This window comes from Carassius auratus, chromosome 40 (genome assembly GCF_003368295.1).
Source record: "Carassius auratus strain Wakin chromosome 40, ASM336829v1, whole genome shotgun sequence".
Taxonomy (NCBI): Eukaryota; Metazoa; Chordata; class Actinopteri; order Cypriniformes; family Cyprinidae; genus Carassius; species Carassius auratus.
Window position 1 is genome coordinate 8,915,467 of NC_039282.1, and position 24,368 is coordinate 8,939,834.

At 36.1% G+C, this 24,368-nt stretch overlaps 1 protein-coding gene across 1 annotated transcript in view; it reads right to left on the reverse strand.

The window, feature by feature from the left end:
- LOC113058909 (2-(3-amino-3-carboxypropyl)histidine synthase subunit 1-like) overlaps positions 1 to 24,368 on the reverse strand; it is a 45,348-nt gene that overhangs the window by 18,131 nt on the left and 2,849 nt on the right. The window contains exon 3 of the mRNA XM_026227170.1: positions 15,644 to 15,707. Coding sequence (XP_026082955.1) covers positions 15,644 to 15,707 — 64 coding nt within the window. The remainder of the gene's footprint in view (positions 1 to 15,643; positions 15,708 to 24,368) is intronic.

The following is a 24,368-nucleotide window of genomic DNA, read 5'->3' on the forward strand; positions in this document are numbered from 1 at the left end:
TGTCGCAAGTTTTGAGGGAGCGTGTAATTGTCATGCTGACTGCAGGAATGTCCACCAGAGCTGTTGCCCATGAACTGAATTTTGATTTGTATACCATAAGCCGTCTCCAAAGGCGTTTCAGAGAATTTGGCGGTACAATTCATCATCGTAACCCACTTGTGTGGACAAATGCTCAGATTTGGATTCTGTTGTGGATCGAGTGGCCCATGGAGGCGGTGGGGTTATGGTATGGGCAGGTGTATGTTATGGACAACGAACACAGGTGCATTATATAGATGGCATTTTGAATGCACAGAGATACTCTGACGAGATCCTGAGGCCCATTGTTGTGCCATTCATCCACAACCATCACCTAATGTTGCAGCATGATAATGCACACCCCCATTTTGCAAAGATCTGTACACAATTCTTGGAAGCTGAAAACTGCATGAGCAGCATACCGACCAGACATGTCACCCATTGCATGTTTGGGATGCTCTGGATCGGCATATACGTTTTATATGCGTTTTCCAGTTCCTGCCAATATCCAGCTTCACACAGCCATTGAAGAGGAGTGGACCAACATTCCACAGGCCACAATCAACAACTTGATCAACTCTATGTGAAGGAGATGTGTTGCACTGAGGCAAATGGTGGTCACATCAGATACTGACTGGTTTTCGGACCCCTTTGGAACCCTCTGGACCCCCCAATACAGTAAAACTGCACATTTTGGAGTGGCATTTTATTTATTTTTTTATGTCCATAACTTCCTCTTTAAGCAGGAAGTCACTCTCAAACCAGGAATACAAATGCAAGACATGCTTACCTCATCCTAACACAACTATACATCCTTGCTATTCAAAGTCATCCTGTTTTCTACTCAAGTAGTTATTAATTAAAAAATATATATATTTCTGTAACCAACTTGTTCCACAGATATGTACTACATGTAATTATGATAATGATTTTGATAGTGTTGACAGGGCTCATTTTTTTCATATCACATTCTTTTTATTATTTTTTATTATTATTTGGTTTTCATTTTAATTCAACTATAATACCACTGGTTTCACTCAGCAGTCTTGTGGGCTCTTGCATTTTTTTTAATTCTGTGTGTGTAAAAACGACAACAGACACTGATCTGGTCACCTGATTTAATGAGCAATATCCCATGAATTATTCCACTGTGCTCCATCAGGAATCTCTTATTTCTCTGACCAGAAACTTCACCACATGTCTCTCTCCCTGTTTTGGCGGACGTGCTTTAAAACTTTATTTTCTCCTCACTTCTAATCCCTATTAGCATCCTTAACTGTGAGTATATGACAGTAAGTATTTTGAATTACCCCGCAATGTCTTAAAAAATTAGCTGAATGCTGAAAATATTCTGTAAACCCTTTGCCTTAAAGGTATACAAACACACACTTTATGCATACAACAAAAAAACACTTTCAGTAAAATCCCTGAATGCTCATGCTCACTCACACAAGTCCGGCTCAGTGCTAGTACAAATCAGGTTAGGGTTGTGAAATATTTATATGCCGCACCTGCTCATGCCTCATATTTCATTTGGCTGTGTGGCACGTGGCCTCATCCCTCCTCTTGCTGGCAGATGCGCCTGGCGTGAGTACACGGGGAGAGGAGAGATTACCTCCAAGATGGAGAGGCTCTTCCCTTGATATCTGAGCAACTCTACAGAGGGTCTGCCTCATTATTTCCTCTTTAAACGAATTGAGTTAGAGAGATAGGAAGACAGGAATGATCTAGTGAGGGAGCAAAAAGAATAAGATGAAAGCAGCAGTGGGAAAATAGAGAAAGACAGAGTTAAGGAGACGAGCTGTATGCTGTAAAGGTTTTCTATATTAACAAATCAAGACTTACCACGGTACATCATTTTGCACATTTTTTCTTACTGATTTAAATGGCGATGTGCTGCTGTTCAGTACAGTTTGATTTTAACCGTAGTTTCTTTCATCGACTTTAACATAGTAACTCAATGTGTGACATTTTAATCATTATGCCTCATTCTATAATTTATTTATAAATTACATCCAGAAGGGATGACTAAGAAACGTCATATGCGCACTTTGCATGACAGAATTAATTATCATTGATGCTCAACAAGTATGAAATGCTGGTTTATTTTGTCCAAACATTAATAAGAAGACATTATGAAAAACATCTTCATTAAGAATGGAAAATCATTATATTATTTATTTATAGCAGAGATCAGTGTTCCATGATTTTGCACATAAAAAGAAAACAAAGTGTTATCTTTATATTTATGCATATTCCTGTGCAAAAGTTTGTAGTTAAGATACTATACTCACCGAGGCTGCATTTAGTTGATGAAAAATATAGTATAATAGAAATATATTATAAAATATTACAATTAAAAATAACTGTTTTATTTGAATATACCGAATATTAGTTTTTTTTAATGTTATTTATTCCTGTGATGGCAAACCTGAACTTTCAGCAGCCATTGCTTTAGTCCTCAGTGTCACAAAACCTTCTTCAGAATTTAAATGAATATGCTGTTTTGTTGCTCAATAAACATGTTATTATTTATGATTATCAATGTTGAAAACAGTTTTGCTGGTGAATATTTTTGTGGAAACTGATACATTTTTTTCAGGTTTGTTTGAGGAGTAGAAAGTTCAAAAGAAAAACATTCATTTGAGATTTTTTTTGGCAACAAGGTAAAAGTTGTAATGTAATTCTTGCTTAATAAAATTATTATTTTGGGTAAAAATACATAATGACCCCAAACTAAAAGCCTGCACACTATATCCTTAGTAATTAAACAGCAAAAGGTATTAATTATTTAAATTAGCAAATGCTGTTTATTTATAGTTCTGTATTGATAAAAAAAGTAAATGCTAATTATATATATATAATAATATATATATATAAAATTAGAATTTACTTTTTCATAGTAAACTATAAAAAATATTATGAGAACTAAAACTTTTTAAATGGAACTTATGGAATCTTAATAATGGGGTACTACAGTGTTAATACTGAGACACAAAAGACAAAAATCTGCTGTATATATACATCAATAAATGTATTTACAAAGTCACTTTATAAATGTCTTGTCTTCATTTTCAAGCCTTCCTCAAATAACAAAGGTGTCAGATTAATTTGATTACAATTTAAGAATCTGATTTTATATGCAACCAAAATGCGTGTTAGTCCAACCATACTTTTCACACACAGAGTACAAAAAGTACCTTATCAAAAAAATTGTGGAAAAAACCTTGCTTCAACAACAGCACAAAGAGAACCAGTAGGGGGGTACGACACTGTGAAGATCAAACATCCTCCACTTCGGCCTCTGAGGATTTTTTTTCCTTTTTTGTATAAAAGCAGTCTCCCTGTCCTGATAGACCAAAAGGTCTCCGTACCCACACACCTTATACAAACAGAGATGAAAGAGCATCTGTAGCACCAGCGTCTCTGCTAATGATTGGTTGAGCAATGAGTCGCGCCGCAAGTAAAGTAAACAGAACCTGTTTCCAGAACATGCAAACAGATGTTTTCTCTAATGCTGTTGGATAATCCCGTAACCCACTGAAAAACAAGATCATTCAGCCGTTGCTCCTCCAAAGGGTTTGCCATCATGCAAATAGGGGTTCTCACACGTACACCCACACAAGCTAAGATAACTCAAACTGGTCATATATGCATCTATAATGCTCTTTTGGGAATAGAAGGATGAACTATAAATGAGGTAAACTGAATTTTCAGGGTTTATCTGAGAGGGGTTTATCGTGGCTGGACATAAAGGCAAGAAAGGGATAATATATGTCCAGTGGTGGGTGGAAAGCTTGAAAGGTCAGCCGTGAGATTTGAGGGTAGGTTTGCACGACTGGCAATTCGTTCACCTTCATGTTGTTCCAAAGCTGTGTGATTTTCTTTCCTCTGTGGAACACAAAAGATTATATATTGAAGAGTGGTAACACTGGACCCCATTGACATATCATACAGGTCACACAGGTTCGGAATGATATGGCCATCCCTTTATATAATGCACTTGTACATTCAGACTGTTTTTCCCCATGCACATTTGAGTGTTTATTACATAGATATGACAATGCATAGCTTAAGATTTAAGATTTTACAGAGAAGTCTTGTATACAGAGATATCAAAGAAATAATGAGGTACAAGTTCATTCATTAAGCCACCTGATTTCAAAGCTCTATCACAGTGGAAGTAAATTACTGTCTTTATCTACATTTCATTTCACTTAGTATGTCAGTCGTGTCATTCTGATCAAAGAAATCTATTTATCTTTCTATTCACATTTACTCCTCTGTTCTGTAAAATAATTTTGCTCCTTTCTTCTCGTTCCCTCTTTTACCACATCTTTCACAAATTCCTCTAATTTTGTCACTACTTCGTACTCTGTGCTCCCCCAAGCATCATTAAATACACATTTCCCCCCTATTTTTTACACTTTAAAGGCTCTTGTGAACAAATCTTGATTTAAAAATAACTACAAAAATGTAAGAATACAATTACATTTTCATTGAACAGGTGGTCACATTACACTTTTGTTCCATCGACATCCATTCATGTGACAGGATAGTTCTCTCTAACCATCTCATTCTGTCTTATGAATTCATATCACATGCAGACATGATCAATACAAGATTACTGCACACTGCAGTAATGTGGAGTAGATTGCATATTTTAACATTTTGAAATATATTATGTGTTCAAATAATGTTAAACACACACACACACACACACACACACACAGGGAGAAATCATATTACAACCACTGAAATTTCATGTGCTTAAAGTCTAGTGTGATTATGGCTCATATAAAAATGTAAAGGTGTAAATAGGTCTTAAATCTTGCTTCCTTATATATGTTCACTCAGAAAATGTCTGTCTTTGTCAGCAAGAGAGTGACTGACTGTAAGTGCTAAAGGGCATAGAAGCGACTGGCCCACACATCCAATTCCAAACCGGAGGCACCTTCTCACCCCCTTCAGTCTCAGAGAGTTTCCTCACGGTTCTTTGATTTGAGGTGTCTCGTGAGCTCTGCACCTCTATTACCTCCAGCGAGTCTGTGAGGCTAACGTGGAGTAGGGTTTTCTGAGGACAGCACAAGGAAACCAAGTTAAGTCTCTTTCTATAACAAAGCAAATCAACACTCAACTTTGCTTTTAAAGCCCTGCTAAATAATTTCACATCATTAGCATGAAAGTGAATATGAGGACATTTGTTGTTAAGCACCACAGGCACAGAGATCATGGTGGTAAGTGGATGAGGAAAATATGCAAATTGATTTGCAAAGGCTCAAACAGTAAAGAAAATTATAGTTATATACTTGTCTGGATATTTGTTCCTCAATTAAATTGAATGTGATTAGCAAGAAAGTTTAAGTAGACTGTAACCTTGAGGAGAGAAGGTGATCCAAGAGCCCACGCGGTTTCATGAAACAATTTTGTACTCTGAAAAACTACGTAAAAAAAAAAAAAACACTAGGATGGTTGGAACACTTTTTGCTTTGCCATCTGCATCTCATTTATTTTTAACTCAAATCTATATTACCATTTTTTCCACATTTATCTGTTATAAACGAAAGTAAAAAATTTAAATCTGCATATTATTCCTTAACTGTGTAAATTACGAAGAGTGCTGTTGTTACAGATGACCCCACTACCAGAGTGAGTTACAGTTACAGTAAATTTGGGGTGTTATTAATTGGTAGTTGTTTGTGTGTGGGTTGTGAAATGCCGAAAACAAAATAATAAAATAGTCTCAAAATCCAACTGAATCAAATAGAATTGACTCAGAAAATTGTCAATGAATGCATACTTGCCATTCGATCAACAAATGCACACCTTTTTTGATTCATGCACAAATTCTGATACACTAATGCAAAAGAAAACATCTGTTTTCACAAACATGTTTATATTTGTACAAAACGCAGCACATTCATAGCCTGGTAATATCAAAATCTGCTACTTCACTTTGCTTCAGAGGAAAACTGGAGATGGTTTGCTATCTCAGACTGAGTACAGACGCGAACTGAAATTGAGCGGGAGTACGAAGTCTGACGTAGGCACGCTAGCACATTCATGCTAAATTCTGAATTTCACCAGAGATGTATAAAGTACTAGAGACCCATACTTGAGTAAAAGTACAAGTGCTCTATCAAAAAAGTGACTTGAGTAGAAGTTGAAGTGCTCTAAAAGCACCACACTTAAGTAGAAGTACTAAAGTATTCAACATTTTTTGTACTTAAGTATTGCAAGTAGTCTATTTTAAAATTTACTACTCAAGTACTGAAAGTAAAAGTACAAGTATTGTGTTATGTAGTTATTAAAGAAAGTAGTCAAAAGTTTGAACATATAGTTTTTACTATTTCAAATGATTAACCTAAAGGACAATCACAATTCCTTTGACTGTAACTTTTTGTAAACAAAAAACAGATTAAAGGGTTATTTCGCCCAATTTGCAAAATTATGTCATTAATAACTTACCCTCATGTTGTTTCAAACATGTGAGACCTCCGTTTATTTTTGGAACACAGTTTAAGATATTTTAGATTTAGTCTGAGAGCTCTCAGTCCCTCGATTGAAGCTGTGTGTACGGTATACTGTCCATGTCCAGAAAGGTAAGAAAAACATCTTCAAAGTAGTCCATGTGACATAAGATGGTTAGTTAAATATAAAAAATAGCAAAAACTACGACTTTATTCAGCATTGTCTTCTCTTCCGTGTCTGTTGTTAGACAGTTCAAAACAAAGCAGTTTGTGATATTCGGTTCGTGAACGAATCATTAGATGTAACCGGATCTTTTTGAAACAGTTCACCAAATCGAACTGAATCGTTTTAAACAGTTCGCGTCTCCAATACGCATTAATCCACAAGTGACTTAAGCTGTTAACCTTTTTAATGTGGCTGACACTGCCTCTGAGTTCAAACAGGCCAATATCCCGGAGTAATTCATTTACTCAAACAGTACACTGACTGAACTGATGTGAAGAGAGAACTGAAGATGAACGCCGAGCCGAGCCAGATAATGAACAACAGACTGACTCGTTCACGAGTCAAGAACCGTTTACGAATTCGTGTCAGATTCGAGAACCGAGTTGATGATACTGCGCATGTGTGATTCAGCGTGAAGCAAACCGACTGATTCTTTTGGTGATTGATTCTGAACTGATTCTGTGCTAATGTTATGAGCCCAGGTAAACCGAAGGCTTGCAATCATTGCCAATGACGTCATTACGTCGAGCGCAAAAGAACCGGTGAACTGTTTTCTTCAACCGGTTTATTGAATTGAACTGTCATAAAGAACTACTGGTGATACGGAAACCGATGCAACCGGTTCTTGACTCGTGAACGAGTCATTATCTGGCTCGGCTCGGTGTTCATATCTCTCTTCACAGCAGTTCAGTCAGCACGCGCAGTCTTCTTAATCGCTTGATTCACTCAATGATGTGCCAGCTTCATCAAACCTGCCATCTACAGTTCTGGCAGTGGTAATGTGGGTAACGAGTAACGATGCAGCACATAACAAAAATAACGGAGTAAAAGTATTAAACTCATCGAAAATATGTACTGAAGTAAAAGTGAAAGTAGGGGAAAATAATAATACTCTAGTAAAGTACAGATACCGCCATTTAGTACTTAAGTACAGTAGTGAAGTAGTTCTACTTCGTTACTATACATCTCTGAATTTCACAGACACAAGTTGACAGACATTTGGTTGTGGATAGTAAGATACATTTGCAAAATGTTTCAAGTTCATGGATAATTGTGCATATATTCGTTGGTACATTGTAGTCTAATTTCATCCCATAAGTAAGCGGCAAGTTCAAACTAGACAGACATGTAAGGGATATGGTGCAGTCTCAACATTTTACCACATAAATAATAATGGGGCGATAAAAGATTTAAGACCAAAATATTTTAAAATCTTACCAGTTTGTTAGTTATTTTACAATCCATTATAGCGTACAAAACAATCATAGCAAAATGGCAGCAGCTGTGTTTGTAAGAAACAAGAGAGTAAGTCCGCAATAACAGGATGAAATAATTAAATAATTGTACACAATTTTTTATCAAGTTTTATTATTTTATTAGCTTAATGTAACAAACAAATCTCCATATTCATCGGGAAGAAGGAGGCGGGAACCGGCGCACAATCAAAAAGCATTTTAATAATTCATAAATAAATACAAAACGGCGCACCAGCCCCTCACGGACGACTGGTGCGCACAAATAAAAGCCAAAACATAAAATAATGTCCCAGGCCTGGTCCTCTCTCGTCCTTCACGGTCGTCGCTCCAGTTTTATATCCTTCCATCTCCTACGTGGGACTCGATATAGCGGTGGGGCTCAGGTGTAGCTCATCTCCAATCACTACACCTGGCCTCACTCCTCGTTCCCACGCCTCTCGGCCCCGCCCCACTCGCCACACTTAACAAATGCAAAGTTTTCACAAAGAAAAAACAGTTTCTGCCAGTACAGCGCCAGCTGCAGTTACCTGGATGAGCCTGTTTATCAGCTTTTACTGGTTGTTATCGAGGGACAACATTAGAGTCCGACCGATATATTGTTTAGCCAATATCATCAACCTGTATGAACCTGTCACAATATATTGGTATCTGTCTTTTTTTACTCCCTAATATCGGTATCGCCCACCCCCAAAAAAACCATATGGGTCAGCTTCTAGATATCATACCTCAGAATGTCCCAATTGACTAATCAGTTTTAATGCACACTTAAACACACACACACACACACGCACACACACACATATATACTGTATATTAATGCTTACTGATCCCAAAGTTTTCAACAGGCGTTTCTTTTCTCCCTGCAAATTATACATATACAATATGTTAAGCAACACAAATTGGACTAAATCTGCAACCATACTCTGCAACACTGCTGTGCAAGGGAACAAGATTCATAAATAATAAAACCCCACACCGAGGACCATGCCAGTGAGGCGTTCTCCATATCTAAATAGCTAGGTCTGAAGACTACACAGCACCTTTATATTTCATAAGCACGTAAATTCTCACACACACTAAATAACAAGACCTATGTGTTGACAAACTTCGCATAGAGTCAGTCTCTCTCCTGGATTCATGTCAAGCAAACAGCTTATGAAATTCCTAACAAACCGTCACAATGGCTCTGGAACCCAACGAGGTGCAATTTGCCATATTGACAAGACTGATCAAATCAAACTTTTTCTCCAGGTTTCTGGCCTTATTATTTTAGCTGTTTTTCTTCAACCTATATCGATTCTGGTGACTTATACCTGATTGCTACCAACACTTAGTCAGTGCAGTCCAGTTTTTTTATCTTTATTATGACAGATCCTGAGTTTCTTTGACAGAACTGTGATCGCAGTCAGATGCCGTCCCACTTGAGGCTTTATTTAGAATATGTACACTTCAGTAGACAGAGCTTCCCTGGGACTTGCTGGAGGTAACGTGATGTTCAGGTGCAAGCTGCAGGTGCAGGTTCTCCTCTTTGGACCTCAGCGTGATATTCACAGCATGGATCTAAAAGGCTCCATTCCAGGTACTCGAAAAAAAGTGTATAAAACAATTTGCCCACCTGCTATGGCCTCCTTTCATAGACCCAACAGAGTGGACAGCAAAAGGAATTGAGGAAAGTTTACAGAGAAAAATCTTTCAGCCGAAAATGACATGACAGCTTCCCCGCTAACATCTGTAAGCGCTGTTATGGCCATCTGTAAAAGTGACTGTGACTGCAGAGAATCTCGGACGAAAGGTCTTCGAGAAATCACACATCCTTCAAATCAAAACTGAAAGCAGATGACTGCTGGCCATCTGGTTTAAACTCATTTCTAAAATGGCTGAAAGAAATTCTACATATGATTTTAAAGCTATTAAACAACAACAAAAAGAGCTGGTAGCCTCGAATTCTTAGTGTGTTCCTTCTTATCTACAAATTAAGTGGCCCCCAAAAATTTTCTGGACAATTTTGGTCACAAATCTCTAAATGTCATTGCATTTGATACAAAAAATCAAACCAAGTAGCATTTGCAAACAAATTATTCTAGAGCTTATGTCAAAACTAACACTTTTCTTAACCATTTTTCACAATAACTTTTCACCTTTAAGTCTGACAACCTAGAGAATCTAAATACTTTGGCTTAATTTTAAATATTAGTATAGGTTAGTTTCCATACACTATGGTTCAAAGGCTTGGGCTCAGTATCACCATGTTTTTTTTAAACTAGTCTCTAAAAGAAGCAAGTCTTATTTTTATGAACGTTGACGACATTTGGCAACAATTGTGCCTAACTTTATATTTCATGGAAACTGACAGGATTGTTTGATGAATAGAAGCTCAAAACAACAGCATTTATTTGAAAGAAATTTGTTGTAACTTCATAAATGCCTTTAATATATCAGTTTTGATCAATTTACTTTGGATCCTAGATGAATTGAAGGGCTGAAATTCATTAAAAAAAAACAACAACAAAAAAAAACAAACACTTACTGACCCCAACCTTTTTAATGATAATGTAATACAGATAATATATATATATATATATATATATATATATATATATATATATATATATATATATATATATATATATATATATATAAATTTATTTAAGTATTTTTTATGTTAATAATTATAAATATATATTAGTTATTAATATACTATATTTTGTTAATATATGTTCATAACACACTAATGTTAATTTATACAACCTGAAATGTTAAGAAATGTATAAGAAAACACATTACTGTTAATATTTTATTATTTGAAGCCTAATTTTGTCACATGTTGTGTTATTTCTCTGAAATAAATGCCAATTAGTTTGATATTTTGAGTAATACAATTTTATGTTTGGGTTTCAGTTCATAAAATAAGCAAAGTGGGAGTTGTCAATATTTTCGGTCCATTTAGTCAGAATGTAATGTGTTTTTTTGGTCAGCCAACTTTTAAAGGAACATTATTGTTGACCTCAATGCTAACAGACATGGATTAAAAGCAACAAAATGTAAGCTGCCCTTAAGGAATCTGTCCATTAAGGGTAACAAATAAATAAATACAATCACATACAAAATAAAGTGCATCCCTTGAATGGGTCTAACTGATGGACTTTTACCAAATAAAATGGTTTCAGATTTAATATAAAAACAAGAACACGCTACCCAGTCTGTCAATCTCGAATTGAACGGTTCAAGGCAGTAAAATTGTTACACAAGCCATTTTTATAGTTCGAACACAGCAGGCTCTCAGAGAAGTTGCTGTTCTGAATTAATCTCCTTTAAAGCACTACAGCTAAAACATTAAACCTAAAAAATAACATCTAGATGGCCTGAAACTCTCTCACACTGAGCCCTGAGAACTCCTCAACATCAACTACTCAACTAGTCGTCCATCCACTCCATATCCCTCTCTATTTTCTTCACCCTTTCCCCCGCAGCACTTCATGCCAATGAGACAAGGCAACACACTGGGTGTGTAGGCAGGTAACTCATTACACAGAATGGCACGGCAGCTCATTAGTCATCGACACAGACCGAGCAAGAAAGACACTGCGAATGAAAGCGAGAAAAGGGACAGAGAGAATTGGCTTGTTCTTCCAGTGGCTGCGGGCCTGGTGATCTCTCCTCCCAGTACGAGCTCCTTATATAAGAACTGAGGAAGACAGACAGCTGGGACTCACAAATACACACACACACACACACAAAATCATAGCTCTGCTCCTGCCACCTACATCTCAGCTGTGCAGTGTGAGTCGGCAATGGGGATTGTCGGCCCCATGCCAGGATCTTTGCTATACACTAACTTTGACATTTCCCCTACAGGGGCCGTGGGCCGCAGCCTGGAGATATGAATCAAAGAAAGTGAAAATTGGGCCAGGCATTAGACAGGAGGCTCTAACGGTGGAGTGAAAATCATAACATTGTTGGATAAGGAGTGCGAGGAGTTATCTGTCTCCATTCACGATGACTGGCCGCAGGAGCATACTGTGTTGATGGGAATGATTCACAGACTTTTAAAAGGAAGAGTTCACTCTAAAATATGTCTTCACCCTCACATTAATCCAAACTTTTTTGGTCTTTCATAGAGCACAATAAGATATATTTAGGTGAATACCAAAGATGTTGATCTCAGCTCTCAAGCTACAAAAAGTACTGTAAAATTCAAGCTTACGTTTCAGTGTCTCACTATGGGATACGCCCCTTCCGCATATTCCGCAATTCCATTACGCCAGCCCCAATTGGCTGGCAGACATGACCTTGCATGGCTACAATTGCGACAATATCCCAGCATTTTTATGAAACATTATGAGCTACGATCAATACAATAAAAAGCCTAGACCTTTAAACAGAGAACTCAATGAAAAGCCTGTTGCTATTCTGAGATGTCTAAGCTGTGAAGGTGGCATTATCAAGAACATAACACTTAGTGACAGACAGCACAGGAGGTATTTCCACACTCCTTATGGGCCTCAAACATGACAAAAACTGCAGGAGTCTTGGCCCAGTGCAGCGAACATGTTCAGTGGGGTTCACATGAGATCCTTTCACGCTTTTCGAATCGGCTGTCGGTGCATCAAAGTCAGACTGACGTATGCTCAGCTCTCAAGGTTTGTTGCAGTGTCTCTTAACAAGCAAGAACTCAAGAAACTCAATCAAGTTGAACACCAGAAAAATATGTTCTTCTAAACTCGCTACTATAGTGCTTAGTGATTTTTTATTTAACACCATTTTCTGTTAACACCATATTCTATGGAGACAGTTTGCCCTATGTAGTGACTACTTGGAGATTAGAACTAAATCAAACAAATGCATGTCAAACAAAAAGCAAGTTTTGGCTCATCAATTGCTACCCAACTGTTGTGGCACAGTTACGCGGATTGTTTTACTGTAGACTAAATCAATTATAGCACGAAGTGTGTGGGAGTCAACCTCTAAGAAGGTATATGCACCTTTACCTTGTGTAGGTGTTTTTAGCTGCATTTGAGGAAATGCAAGGACACTGTGTGAGAATACCAAAATTTAGTGCGTGTCAAATCTGGATAGAAATTGTGGAAGTGGGGCTGACTGTGAGATTGTGCCTCTGTGTGTGAATAAACTGCAGCTTTTTCTGTAATACATAGCAGCTTCCTCTCATTAGAGCTTAAAACCTCATCATGTTTAATCAGCTTATATTCTGACGATTTATACAACCTCTTTTCCGCATACTGACATGGAGCTCAGTCTATCATAGATCACATGACGGTCACATCCTGTGCAGTCTCCAATCTCTAGTGTGCTTCTCAGTCCTATGAAGACTGTTCTAGTAGACTGTTTCTTAGTCTCAGTCTAATATGATCTTTGTTTTGTCTCATGTTTGGGAGTTGTGCACTTTTGCTCTCTTTGATGTCATGTAACAAGAAATCCTTTCCCGTTCAGCATGACCCTGAACAAATATAATCTGGAGTCACAATATACACAAAAAAACATCTGGCACTGTTTGATTTGTTTAGGCCAACATGATCCCGGGGAATACAGATTACAACTTTTGTATTCAACAAAGAAGCCTGAAAAATGTATAATGATTAATAAATATTAACCTAATTTTTCATCCCATCATTAAGCAACATACAGAACAGCCCCAAAGTCTAATGATGAGCATTTGTGTGCTTTACGCCTAAACAGCTGGTGCCCCAAATACCAACGAGGAATAAATGCTCTATGCAAGCCAAGCTAAAGGCCCTCAGAGAAACTGCAGATCGAAGAAATCCTGCTGGCAAAAATCCAAAGATGTGGTTGCGGGAACATGCAGAAGAGGGATGGAAAGCTGTGGCGGATGTTAGGAGGGGACGGGGGCTTTCGCAAAGTTAATTAATGGACATTAATTGCTCTCATTAAACACTGACTGGTTTCATTGGATTACTGAGCGTCTGGACATTTGTGATGCTAAGCCCTGCTATGATGAAAAAGAGGCAGCTCTTTAGCAGAGAGCACTATCTGGACATCTGATAAGGAGGGTAAAGTACACATTATATGGCACACACTCAAAGCACTTCTCTCACATTTAAGAGGACACAGAGACAGTGAGAGAGGGGACAAACCCCTTGCACCATGATATTACTAAAGTTTATCTGACACTATATTTATGGGAATACCATTGTACTGATTAACAATATGTTGAAGAATATACGAAATAGAAAAGGTGGAAAGATTAATAGGAAAAAAAGAGATCAGGAAAGGTCATTGTTCATTCTTGACTGAATTTTTTTTTTTTTTTTTTTTTTATAAAATGCCTTTTTAATATAGTCAATATTTCACCATGTCATCAACCTTGATTATAATAAGATTCTTAAGCAGCAAAACAGCATTTAAGGGCATCGAGTGACACTAAAGACTAAAAACGTACTGTTTTTTTTACAGTACGTTTTAAATAAAAATGAAATCTTGCCATCATTATCTTTGAAGAAACCCTTGTTAATTATTATTTTCATCAAGATTAACACTGAACATGTTGCCAGAAGAACAATGTATTGATGAATACAGGATGTAGATGACAGCAGAACTACATCAAACGGAGGGATTTGTGGTGTTAACCAGGAGAGTCATCAAACAGCAAGACTTTCACAGGACCCAATCAAAATATCCAAAGCCGTTTGCTAAAACTCACTGACTCTATGCTCACCTCCAAATCAAACCAGCCGCCCTGAGTGGGATGGAGCCATTACAGTCCCATAATGTATTCATAATACAGATTAATCCTCTGGGAATGTGACACTTTGAGTGCGGTTCCCGAGGCTAAACATATCCCTCAATGGAAACACTCACCCATCTCTCCACGGCTGAGAATGTCCCTCATTAGTATTGAGCAGACATCCGGAAGAGGACTCTGCTTATTCGGAGGAAAATGGGAACATACTTTAAAGAAACAGGTGGAACATTCATCCCAGGAGATGGTGGAAGAGAAATGCAGTGTTTAGTATAAAAGGAGGAAAGGCTCTTAATGGAACAGTTCTTTTCAAGCTTTAATAAAGATGCAACGGGACCATAAAAGTATCATAAAAATGGCCATTATGACTCATGTTCTGAAGTAGCTTACTAGCTTTGTGTAAGAAACAGACCAAATCTATGTCAATATTCACTTGAAATCTAGACATCAATCTTAACTTTGCTTTAGAGAAGTGGAAATGTCCGATTTACTTTTACACCTGTGGACGCCACGTGCCCTGCGACCATAAACATCTTTTGGTTGTCACAGCACATTGTTTGTGATTAAGCAGAGCTCCTAGTGTTCATTAGCATTAGCATTACACTCGATCGAAGTGGGAGGTGTGGCCAGACTTGTTCTTTACCTACACTGGAGCATAATTTGTACTTTCGTACACTGCGTGCTCTGTGGAGATAATGATGTAATTGAGAAGAACAACGGTTTTGTCCACTTCATGCCGTTAGCGAGACTGTGATAGCTAGCTTCTGTCTGCAGTTGTGTCTAGTTTTCTGCTGAGCCCCAAATATAGCTACAGCAGGGAGTGATGATAAGCAGAGAATATTTTAATATGCACAGAGGTCTTCTGCAGGCTCAAATGCTCTTCCTGGTTAACCAAGGACATCCACCCAGGCTGGACCACAGTCCTGAGGAGTGCTGCACGAGTGTGTGCGGTACCTACCTCTCAATGATATCAGAGATCACACATGCAAACATCGGCAGACCCTCAGGCAACTGCAAGGCCACTGCAGGTCAAAGACAGAGAGTCCAGTCAGTGCAATATAATACAATATGAATGATAGCTGCTCTGGCCTCCTATATATTAGTCTGGTGATGCAGGCAGTCTGATGTGCAAAATATAAACTAGAGATGTATCAAAATTAAATAAAGCCTATAAAATAAAAAATAAACAAACAAAAAATGCAGAAATCCAGATTTATAGGTACTAAATGAGAAAACTGCTTTTAAATCCATTATCCCACAAAGATTTAACAAATGTTGGCCTACTATGAAACAATTAAGAAATGTTATACAGTTAACCATTTTTTTTTTTTTTTTTTAAATAATTCCAAAAACAAAACAAAAAATGCATAGCTTTAAAAAACATATTTACATGGGACTCAGAATATAAAGAAAGAAAATGTCTGTATGGATTAAATTAATTAATACTTTTTTTTTTTATAAATAATTAAATACAAACATTTAATTTAAAGATGTCTTCCTTTAAACAATAGGCAAGTTAATTTGCTCATCAAATAGGAGGGCTTTAACCAATTAAAATACTTTTTTAGATAAATTTGCAGAACTTTACCTTGTACTCAGCTATATTACAGAAACAACCGAGTACTACTATAGCAGCTAATTATTTTAGGAAACCACAGGACAAAACTTTAGAAAGCGGTTGCCAACTCTAATGCATTTGGTGTGAGACATGCTATTGGCCTCTGTCTCACATCTTCACAATGCCAAAACACAAATGTCATGCTTCATTATGAGCCACCAGTTACAAAAATGAAATTCAGCCCAAAAAACTGCATTGAAAATGCATAGGTCAGGTTACCGAGGTTGAACACAAGCCCAAAAATCTCCATTGTCTCTGTGGAAAAACTGTTGAACATAAGGAAATCACTCTTATCAGCTGGCAAAGTTGGAATGAAGCATAAATGCTAAGATGGCAAAGTTTTAGACAATCTAAAAAAATTTACCGCTGCCATAACTTGCTTGTCATTTTTTTTCCGAGAGAGCTCGAACAGGGCAAAACAAAAAGGCGTCTCTCAAGGTGGAAATGCATGTGCAGTTAAATGCTGTGAAGGAGGAGTGCATTAAATCAGTGTGAAATGAATGTGCATAGAACAACAGAGAGATGATAATAGGTGCATGGACCACGTGAAAGCGTGGTTTACCATGGATGTTGATTCCCTAACAATGTCTTAATCCAAGAAAAATCAATACGTTACCCCTTATTAAGACCACTGACCTTTAGACACAGCCATACAACCATATCTGCACTGCTAAATTCAATTAAATGATAGTTATTCAATAAAAGACTACATATTACTAATAACATGCAAAGCAGTTAACTACATATGCTCATTCCTAGAGATATTTATCTTATCTTGAATAAAAACACTTTTCTAAGAAAATGACAAATTAACTTTACCTGGATATTTGATATTTTAAAAAATAGCCAAACAGGCTGCTAAAAAGAGATATTCTATTCTAAATAACAACATATTGTCAGATAGTTTGTATATTATTTAGGATAATTTAACTTTTTTGGTATGATGCTAAGCTATTATTTTCAGAGAATAGAATAACAACCCATAAGCCGATACTGTACCAGTCTAATGAAATCATGCTTTTTGTGCTTATGATTATATTTAAATCATTCAAACTCTTTAAATTATGTGGTTGATGAACTTAATAACATTAGAAATGTCTAAAGAATGTGATTATTTTTTCTTCTCCCTCATTTTACACCAACATCATGCTTAGATATGCTGCGCTGTTGTCTTGGAAACAGACAGATGACCTAAAATTGGATCTGTTACATGTATTATACAGCCTAACAATTGTTCAAAGGAAAAAAAGGGACAGTGAAATTTCCAATTATCACCATTTTACATGCCTATCAGGTAATAATGATGTCATACAAGTGTGACCTATCCAGCTAGGAGGCTTTTCATCAGTCAATAAACGAGCATGAAACATAACACAATTTCTAGTCCATCAAAAAGACTAGCAACGTCTCATCTAATTTTTTTAATCAACCGATGCTTTCAACTTCTGACTCTGTTACACTAATTATAAGATATTTTAAATCAAGCTAATATTTGAGTATTTGTACCATTTAACATGACAAATACCAAATTTCTGGCCTCACCTCATTAGTACTGAAATACATGTGGCCTACAATCTGCTGTATGAATTATTAAAATATGCTGGATCACTGCAGTATAATCAATTACATCCATATCCATTTCATCTAAACATGGCATTTCCTCCATCTTTAGAGCTTCTGGCCAGTTTCAGACACATTTGACCAGTGATGCGTTCTTACATTTGTGAGGTACTGAGCATTTTTGTTCATCAAGTTCTGCTTGCTTAAATATACTGTCAAAGTAAGGTTATACATCTGATTAACTACATATAACACAGGTAGTGCAGTGCAATTTGTAAAAATTACTGTGATAGTCTTCTGAGCATCAGTTAAAATACTTTGAAGTAATTTATGTGTTGTAATAAGTGTTTTGAATCACGCGTAAATTTTTCAGCAAAACAGTGTTTATGAATTTATGTTATGTTACATGACATGGATTTACAGGAATATACAGCTTTCAGCTATTATTGCAATATTTTTTTTGCATAAAGTTCTGTAAAAAAAATGTATATACATATATATTTTAAGCTGAAATGAAAAATCTATTAAATAATACAAGAAAAAATATATAATATGAAAATTCTGACACAAAGTAAAAAAATATTTTATATCATTATCATTTCATATTTTTGGGGGGGGGGTTGAGAGACAAGTACAACAACATTTGCAGGGCAAGCCTCAACATGTTGGGAACTTGGGACCGAAAAAAAAAAAATATATATTTTTTTCTATTCTCTCTTGAGGCAACTTGTGAGCTCAGGATGTGCCCTACTTAGAATTCACACTCTCTTTTAAGAAATTGTGAAATTATATGAATATGGCTCAGCTGGGAAGAAATGAGCAATAAATGAGATGGAGAAAAAAAAAGGAGATAAGCAATTTGTTCTGAGAGCAGACGAGCTAAAGAAGGCCAGGATGAGTGATGGATGAAAGGAAGAAGGGGGAATACAGCTGGGCTGAGTAACACTCTGATGAAAGGTTAAAAGACTGGCCTCCTTCAGTCCGGACAGACACAGACAGGTCATTACCTGGGAAAGGGCGAGTTTATTATAGGTAAAAGGTTATTCAGCTCAGTAAAGCCATGCCTGACAAATCTCTCCATCCATCCATCCATCCTCAATCAGCCGCTGACGAGCTGTTTCTCGCCAAGGAGGCCCGGCACCAGCCCAGCACTAAGTGAGCACACATTTGTACACCACACATCCAGAAATGTCATAGAAGCTCAAGAAAATGCTAAAATGCCAGAACCCTCGACTGACATGGAGTGGACAAACGCACACACAGATAAATGTGCCTAGTGTGTTGAGTTACACCTGTTGCTACACCACAAGGACTGACAAACAAAGTGTTGGTCTTTATCAAACTATCTGAATGACTGAAAGAGCACGGCTGCAACAATAAAAGCTAAACAGATGGGATGAGGATGAGGTGTTATATAATTAGGTAAATTATTATAAATTACGATTAGACAACATAGCATTTAAAGGGATACTCCACCCCAAAATGAATATTTTGTCATCAATTCCTAACCGAATTTTGTTCCAAACCTGTAAAAGCTTTGTTTGTCTTCAGAACACAATTTAATATATTTTGGATGAAAACCAGGAGGCTTTTGACTATCCCATAGACTGCCGAGTATAATACAATGTCAAGGTCCAGAAAAGTATGAAAGACATCGTCAGAATAGTCCATCTGCCATCAGTGGTTAAACCGTAACATTATGAAGTGACAACAATACTTTTTGTATGTGAATAAAACAAAAATAACTTCTTTATAAGTGAGTGTATTAGTGATTGGGTAAGTGATTAACAATAACATTTTCATTTTAAGTTCTCTTTAAACACATTATAACAGTAACAGATATGATGCGACAAAGTTGGGGGTGGGACTACATATTCTGCTAACCAATGACAAAAAGGGGGAGTGTTCTAGGAAACCTATTTGAAAGCCTATTTATTTTTGGCACACAAAAAAAACCACACACTTTAGCTTAAAAAACCTGTCAACCTGCACCCCGACGCCTGCGTCCTCAACAACCCTCAACTCGCATGTTTACAAATAGATTAAATGAAATGGGACAATTTTAATCTTGACAAACTATATATCATTATAAAGATCTAAGCCTCAAGCATCGATGACAGATCTATTTTTCAATCAAAAACTTATAAAGACTGTATTTGCTACATTTGTGTAAACAGTACACATCAAAACATGAACAATGAAAATGGTTTGTTTTATTTTTTTACAGTTTTTATTTATGTGGGAGTATGTTTTATGTTGAATGTGAATGTATCTGCATGATTACCACATGTTTAAGCGCAAATCAGCTCGCTATTACTGTATAATCACGGCTATCAAAGTGAGCAAGTCTATATGAATAGAGAGAGTGTATTATTTAATTTATGGTGCATTTGTGTTATTACCATCTGTATAAGTGGCCATCAGCACTTATTTGCATTGTAATTCATTGTAAATGCTTTATTTCTAGCAATCTCAGGATTTTCTGGAATGGGCAAACAAAGTTAAATCTTTTTTTTATTTTTATTATTATTATTTTTCTTACTCAAACTATTCTTATTGTATCTTTCTAGTGCTCAAATAAATCACTTATATGATGTCTAAGTTTCTGTCTAGTGTTTTATAATTGAAGAAAAAAAACTATGCAGTGGTATATTTGATGACTAAATAGTTTGTAGAAGCCTTCAATACAGTTATATTTACAAAAATATTTGCAGGAGTTTGATTTTTCATGATATCTTATTCAGATTTGAAATAGAAACTCATGAGACATGTGATTTTCAACCCATTACTTCTCTAGATTGCTCCAGGGCTGATTTTATGTACGATTTTATGATTTTAAGTGTGGTAAAAAAAAAATATAAAAAATAAATAAATAAAAGGCACTTCAGGTGTCTATAACTTTTCATGTTTCGAGCATTATCAAATCTGGTTGATAAAAAGTAAAGCCCAAAGGGTTTTCTTTCCAAAGACACCAAAATTATGTTTGTAACACACTGAAGTAAGGAACTGTTATAATTTTAAGTTAGGTAGATCACTTTCAGCTGTGAGTCCCATAATGGGGGGTGCTGGCTAACAGGTAAAAAAAAACTGTTAGCCATGGCCTATTTTTGCGATACAGTGCAGTCCCTTGTACCTTGGCCAAATACAGAATTTATAGATGGTTCTAGAGAAACGTTTAGCACTGAACAAACATCACATATGCGCTTATTTCTGTACTTCCATCAGTTTACAAGTAAATACAAACTGGCAGACCTGCAGATAGAGTTTGGGTTATGATCTCATTTATTTCAAGACACAGTAGACTAATTATTCAACCACAAGAATGAATTAATCTGGGAGGTAAGTCATCTCTATTATTGTCTGCATTCATCATCGGCATCCTTAGGCCAGAAAAACTCACAAATAACCAGTCAGGCAACCAATGCATCCTCATTATGTGAAATGAACATAGAAACAGATATTTGTGCAGCTCTGATGAAGCCTACTGAGACAGAAAGGAACAATAAGGTGAAGGGAGAGACAAGAATGAACCAGGACCTGGACAGAAGGGGGCTGTAGCTCTGTGTTCTTTAGCTCTACTGCTCAAAAGTCTGGGATTTTGTGAAAGAAGACTCTTTTGCTCAGTAAGACTGCAATTATTTTATTAAAATAACATAAAAGTTATTTAAAATAACTTTTCTATTTGAATATCTCTTAAAATGTAATTTATTCCTGTGATTGACCTTTAGAAATCATTGTAATACACTGAGTCGGGTCTCAAGAAACATTTATTGTAATTATCAATGTTAACTTTTTTAAAAGGATTCTTTGATTGAAAAAAAAAAAAAAAACAGTTCAAAAGAACAGCATTTATTTGAAAGAGAAATCTGAAAATTATAACTGGTAACTGGTCTTTTTGGTAAAAAAGTATCAAAGTATATAAGCTTAAAGTATTATACTGAATCTATAAAATATTTTACAATAATGACTTTTTTATGTGATTTATCAATATTAATTCTTGTTATAATCGTAACATTAGTAATAAAAAGCTGTAAGATAAACATATGTTACATACAGCATATCACATGGTTTTGTAAATGATTATTAAAGTATATATTAACAGTAACAATCCTGTTATTTAAAGTATTAACGCACAAGTTAAAACTGAAAAAATTAAAAAATAAAACCAAATAAACATGCAATATAAGTCAATTACAGCCCTAAATCAAACTGCAATCCATATAACATTTCTTGCAAATTCATTTTAACCACTGGTAAGGACCAGAATTGGATCCTGACATAAGCTGTAAAGTCTCCAATCTAATCAGACTAAAATGTACTTTGGCTTTTAATATTTATCCTCCGATATAAAGTAGCAATTCTGGTCTATTAAAAAAAAATTACATATTTAAACTCAAGACCTTCAGCAAAATAATGAGCTGTGCGACATCCGTTTTTTAAAATATTTATATTATAATTTAATGGTATCTTTTAATTAACAGACAAATCATGATATTTGTGGACTACTCTCACGATGTCGTTTATGTCTAGTAATGCCCCATGAATGAATCAATGATTTATTCTCAAAATTGACACACAACCAGATTAGGTTGCAAGGCACCTCTCATTACAGACAGGAAATGCATCTCTGAAAAGTGCTGGTCTCTAGGGCAATGACTACATCATGTGCAACAAAACAATGTTATATTCCAAGTGTGGAAAGCTTGTCAATATATCAGGTGTGACTCACTCAAGTCAAGAGAACATTATAGCATAACACATTACATTTGAAATAATCTGTTACACAAGCTTCCTTGTTACATATCCATATACAAAGTTCACCTTGTCATAGCAGGAAATGAAAGTAGATGAAGTTTGTCCTGATGCCACACTACAAGAATATTTGATACAGATCTAATACAACAGAATACACAGTGACCAGGCACAGGTCATAATTACGAATGCAATTTAGCCTATAAATACATCAAATGGGCTACATACTGTATGAGTGAAATAGAAAAGCCTCTGTAGCTCTCAACAATAAAGGGTTTTACAATCAATGAATATATATATACAGTGTCCTATGGTATAGTGCAAATCATTACTTCATAATTTGGTCAATGCATCACACTAAACCAAATGTTGGAAGACACAAATGCATATGATCATTAAAGCTTTTTAAAAATAAATATTATACAGTGGGTATAAAAAAAGAATCAATCCCCTTTAAAATAATCACAACACCAATATGAATATTGAGGCATGACAAACTTATAAGATTTAGAGCGAATGCTTCATTACGGATATTTGAGGAAAGATAATAGTGGAAAACATGAAAAGTAAGGTAGAAAAAAAGAGGAAAGGAGAATCTGGTCAAAATGATCTTTGCCCATTGAGTCCAGAAATAGAGGGGGCTTTTAAACTGAAAACCCTCTACAACAAAGAGCCCAGCAGACTGTAGCATTCTGTCCAATCCCCATGAAAGTAGCCACCTGCTAACACATTCAGCACATCAAACACTTGTCTGTTGTCATTCACATCAATAGAGGCTTGAAATTGCACATTTCTGTGGCTGCAGTGCATTATTTGGACTTTTTGTGATTAAAGATTGGTCATCACTGTAGGTTTTAACTCTACAGAGAGATTCCTTAAAGTGAAAATGTATCTAAATATACTGAAAGCAACCTCTTTGGTTTTCCTTCATTTTCTTCCTTCATCTCACTGTGTAATGGCCCATCTTGAAGGCTCTTTGACACCTGCACTAGAATGATGGAGGACATGCTTCAACAGGGCAATGGGACAAATTGCCATCAGTTACTGACGCATGACCAAAGTAAGGGGATATGAAGTAGGTCGGGTGAGATTTAAAGAGACAAATCGCAATTTGAAGCCCAAAAGGTCACACGTCAATGGCATTTATTGAAACCAAACTTTAGGTGTTAATACAACTGCACTACTGGCCTGTTTTAGAACACCACATCCCAATGGTTACGATGAAAAAACCCAAATAAACAGCCAAAGGGTTGCTGGATCAAGACCTCAAGTCCAAGCCATAGCATTCATGTAAAGGCCTTCAAGCTGAGTCAATTTATAATCAACACCGAGATGAATAGCTCTTGATTGGACACTTCAAAAACTAAATGAGAATTAAATTTGCATTACGACAAATGATACAGCACGAATAATAGGATTAGCAAGCTTTTTATGCCATGATGCAATTCTCTGAGGTTAGCATAAGGAGGTAAAGCATGTACATTAGAATAAGATGTCTTTTGTTTTTCTATAAAAGTGGATATTCTATTTTAAGATGCTATTAGTGAGATAAAGTGGGGCAACCATGGGAAAATCTTGACCACTTATAATTGCTAAAATCTCACTAAGATAATGTATGACATCTCATTAGAGCAGTTTTAAAACAAGGCATAAGTGTTGTTTCTCACGGGGAATATTTTCACACCAATCTGACAGGATCTTTGCAAAAAACAGTTATGGAAGTCACTACAGAGGATATAACATTTTGATGCAA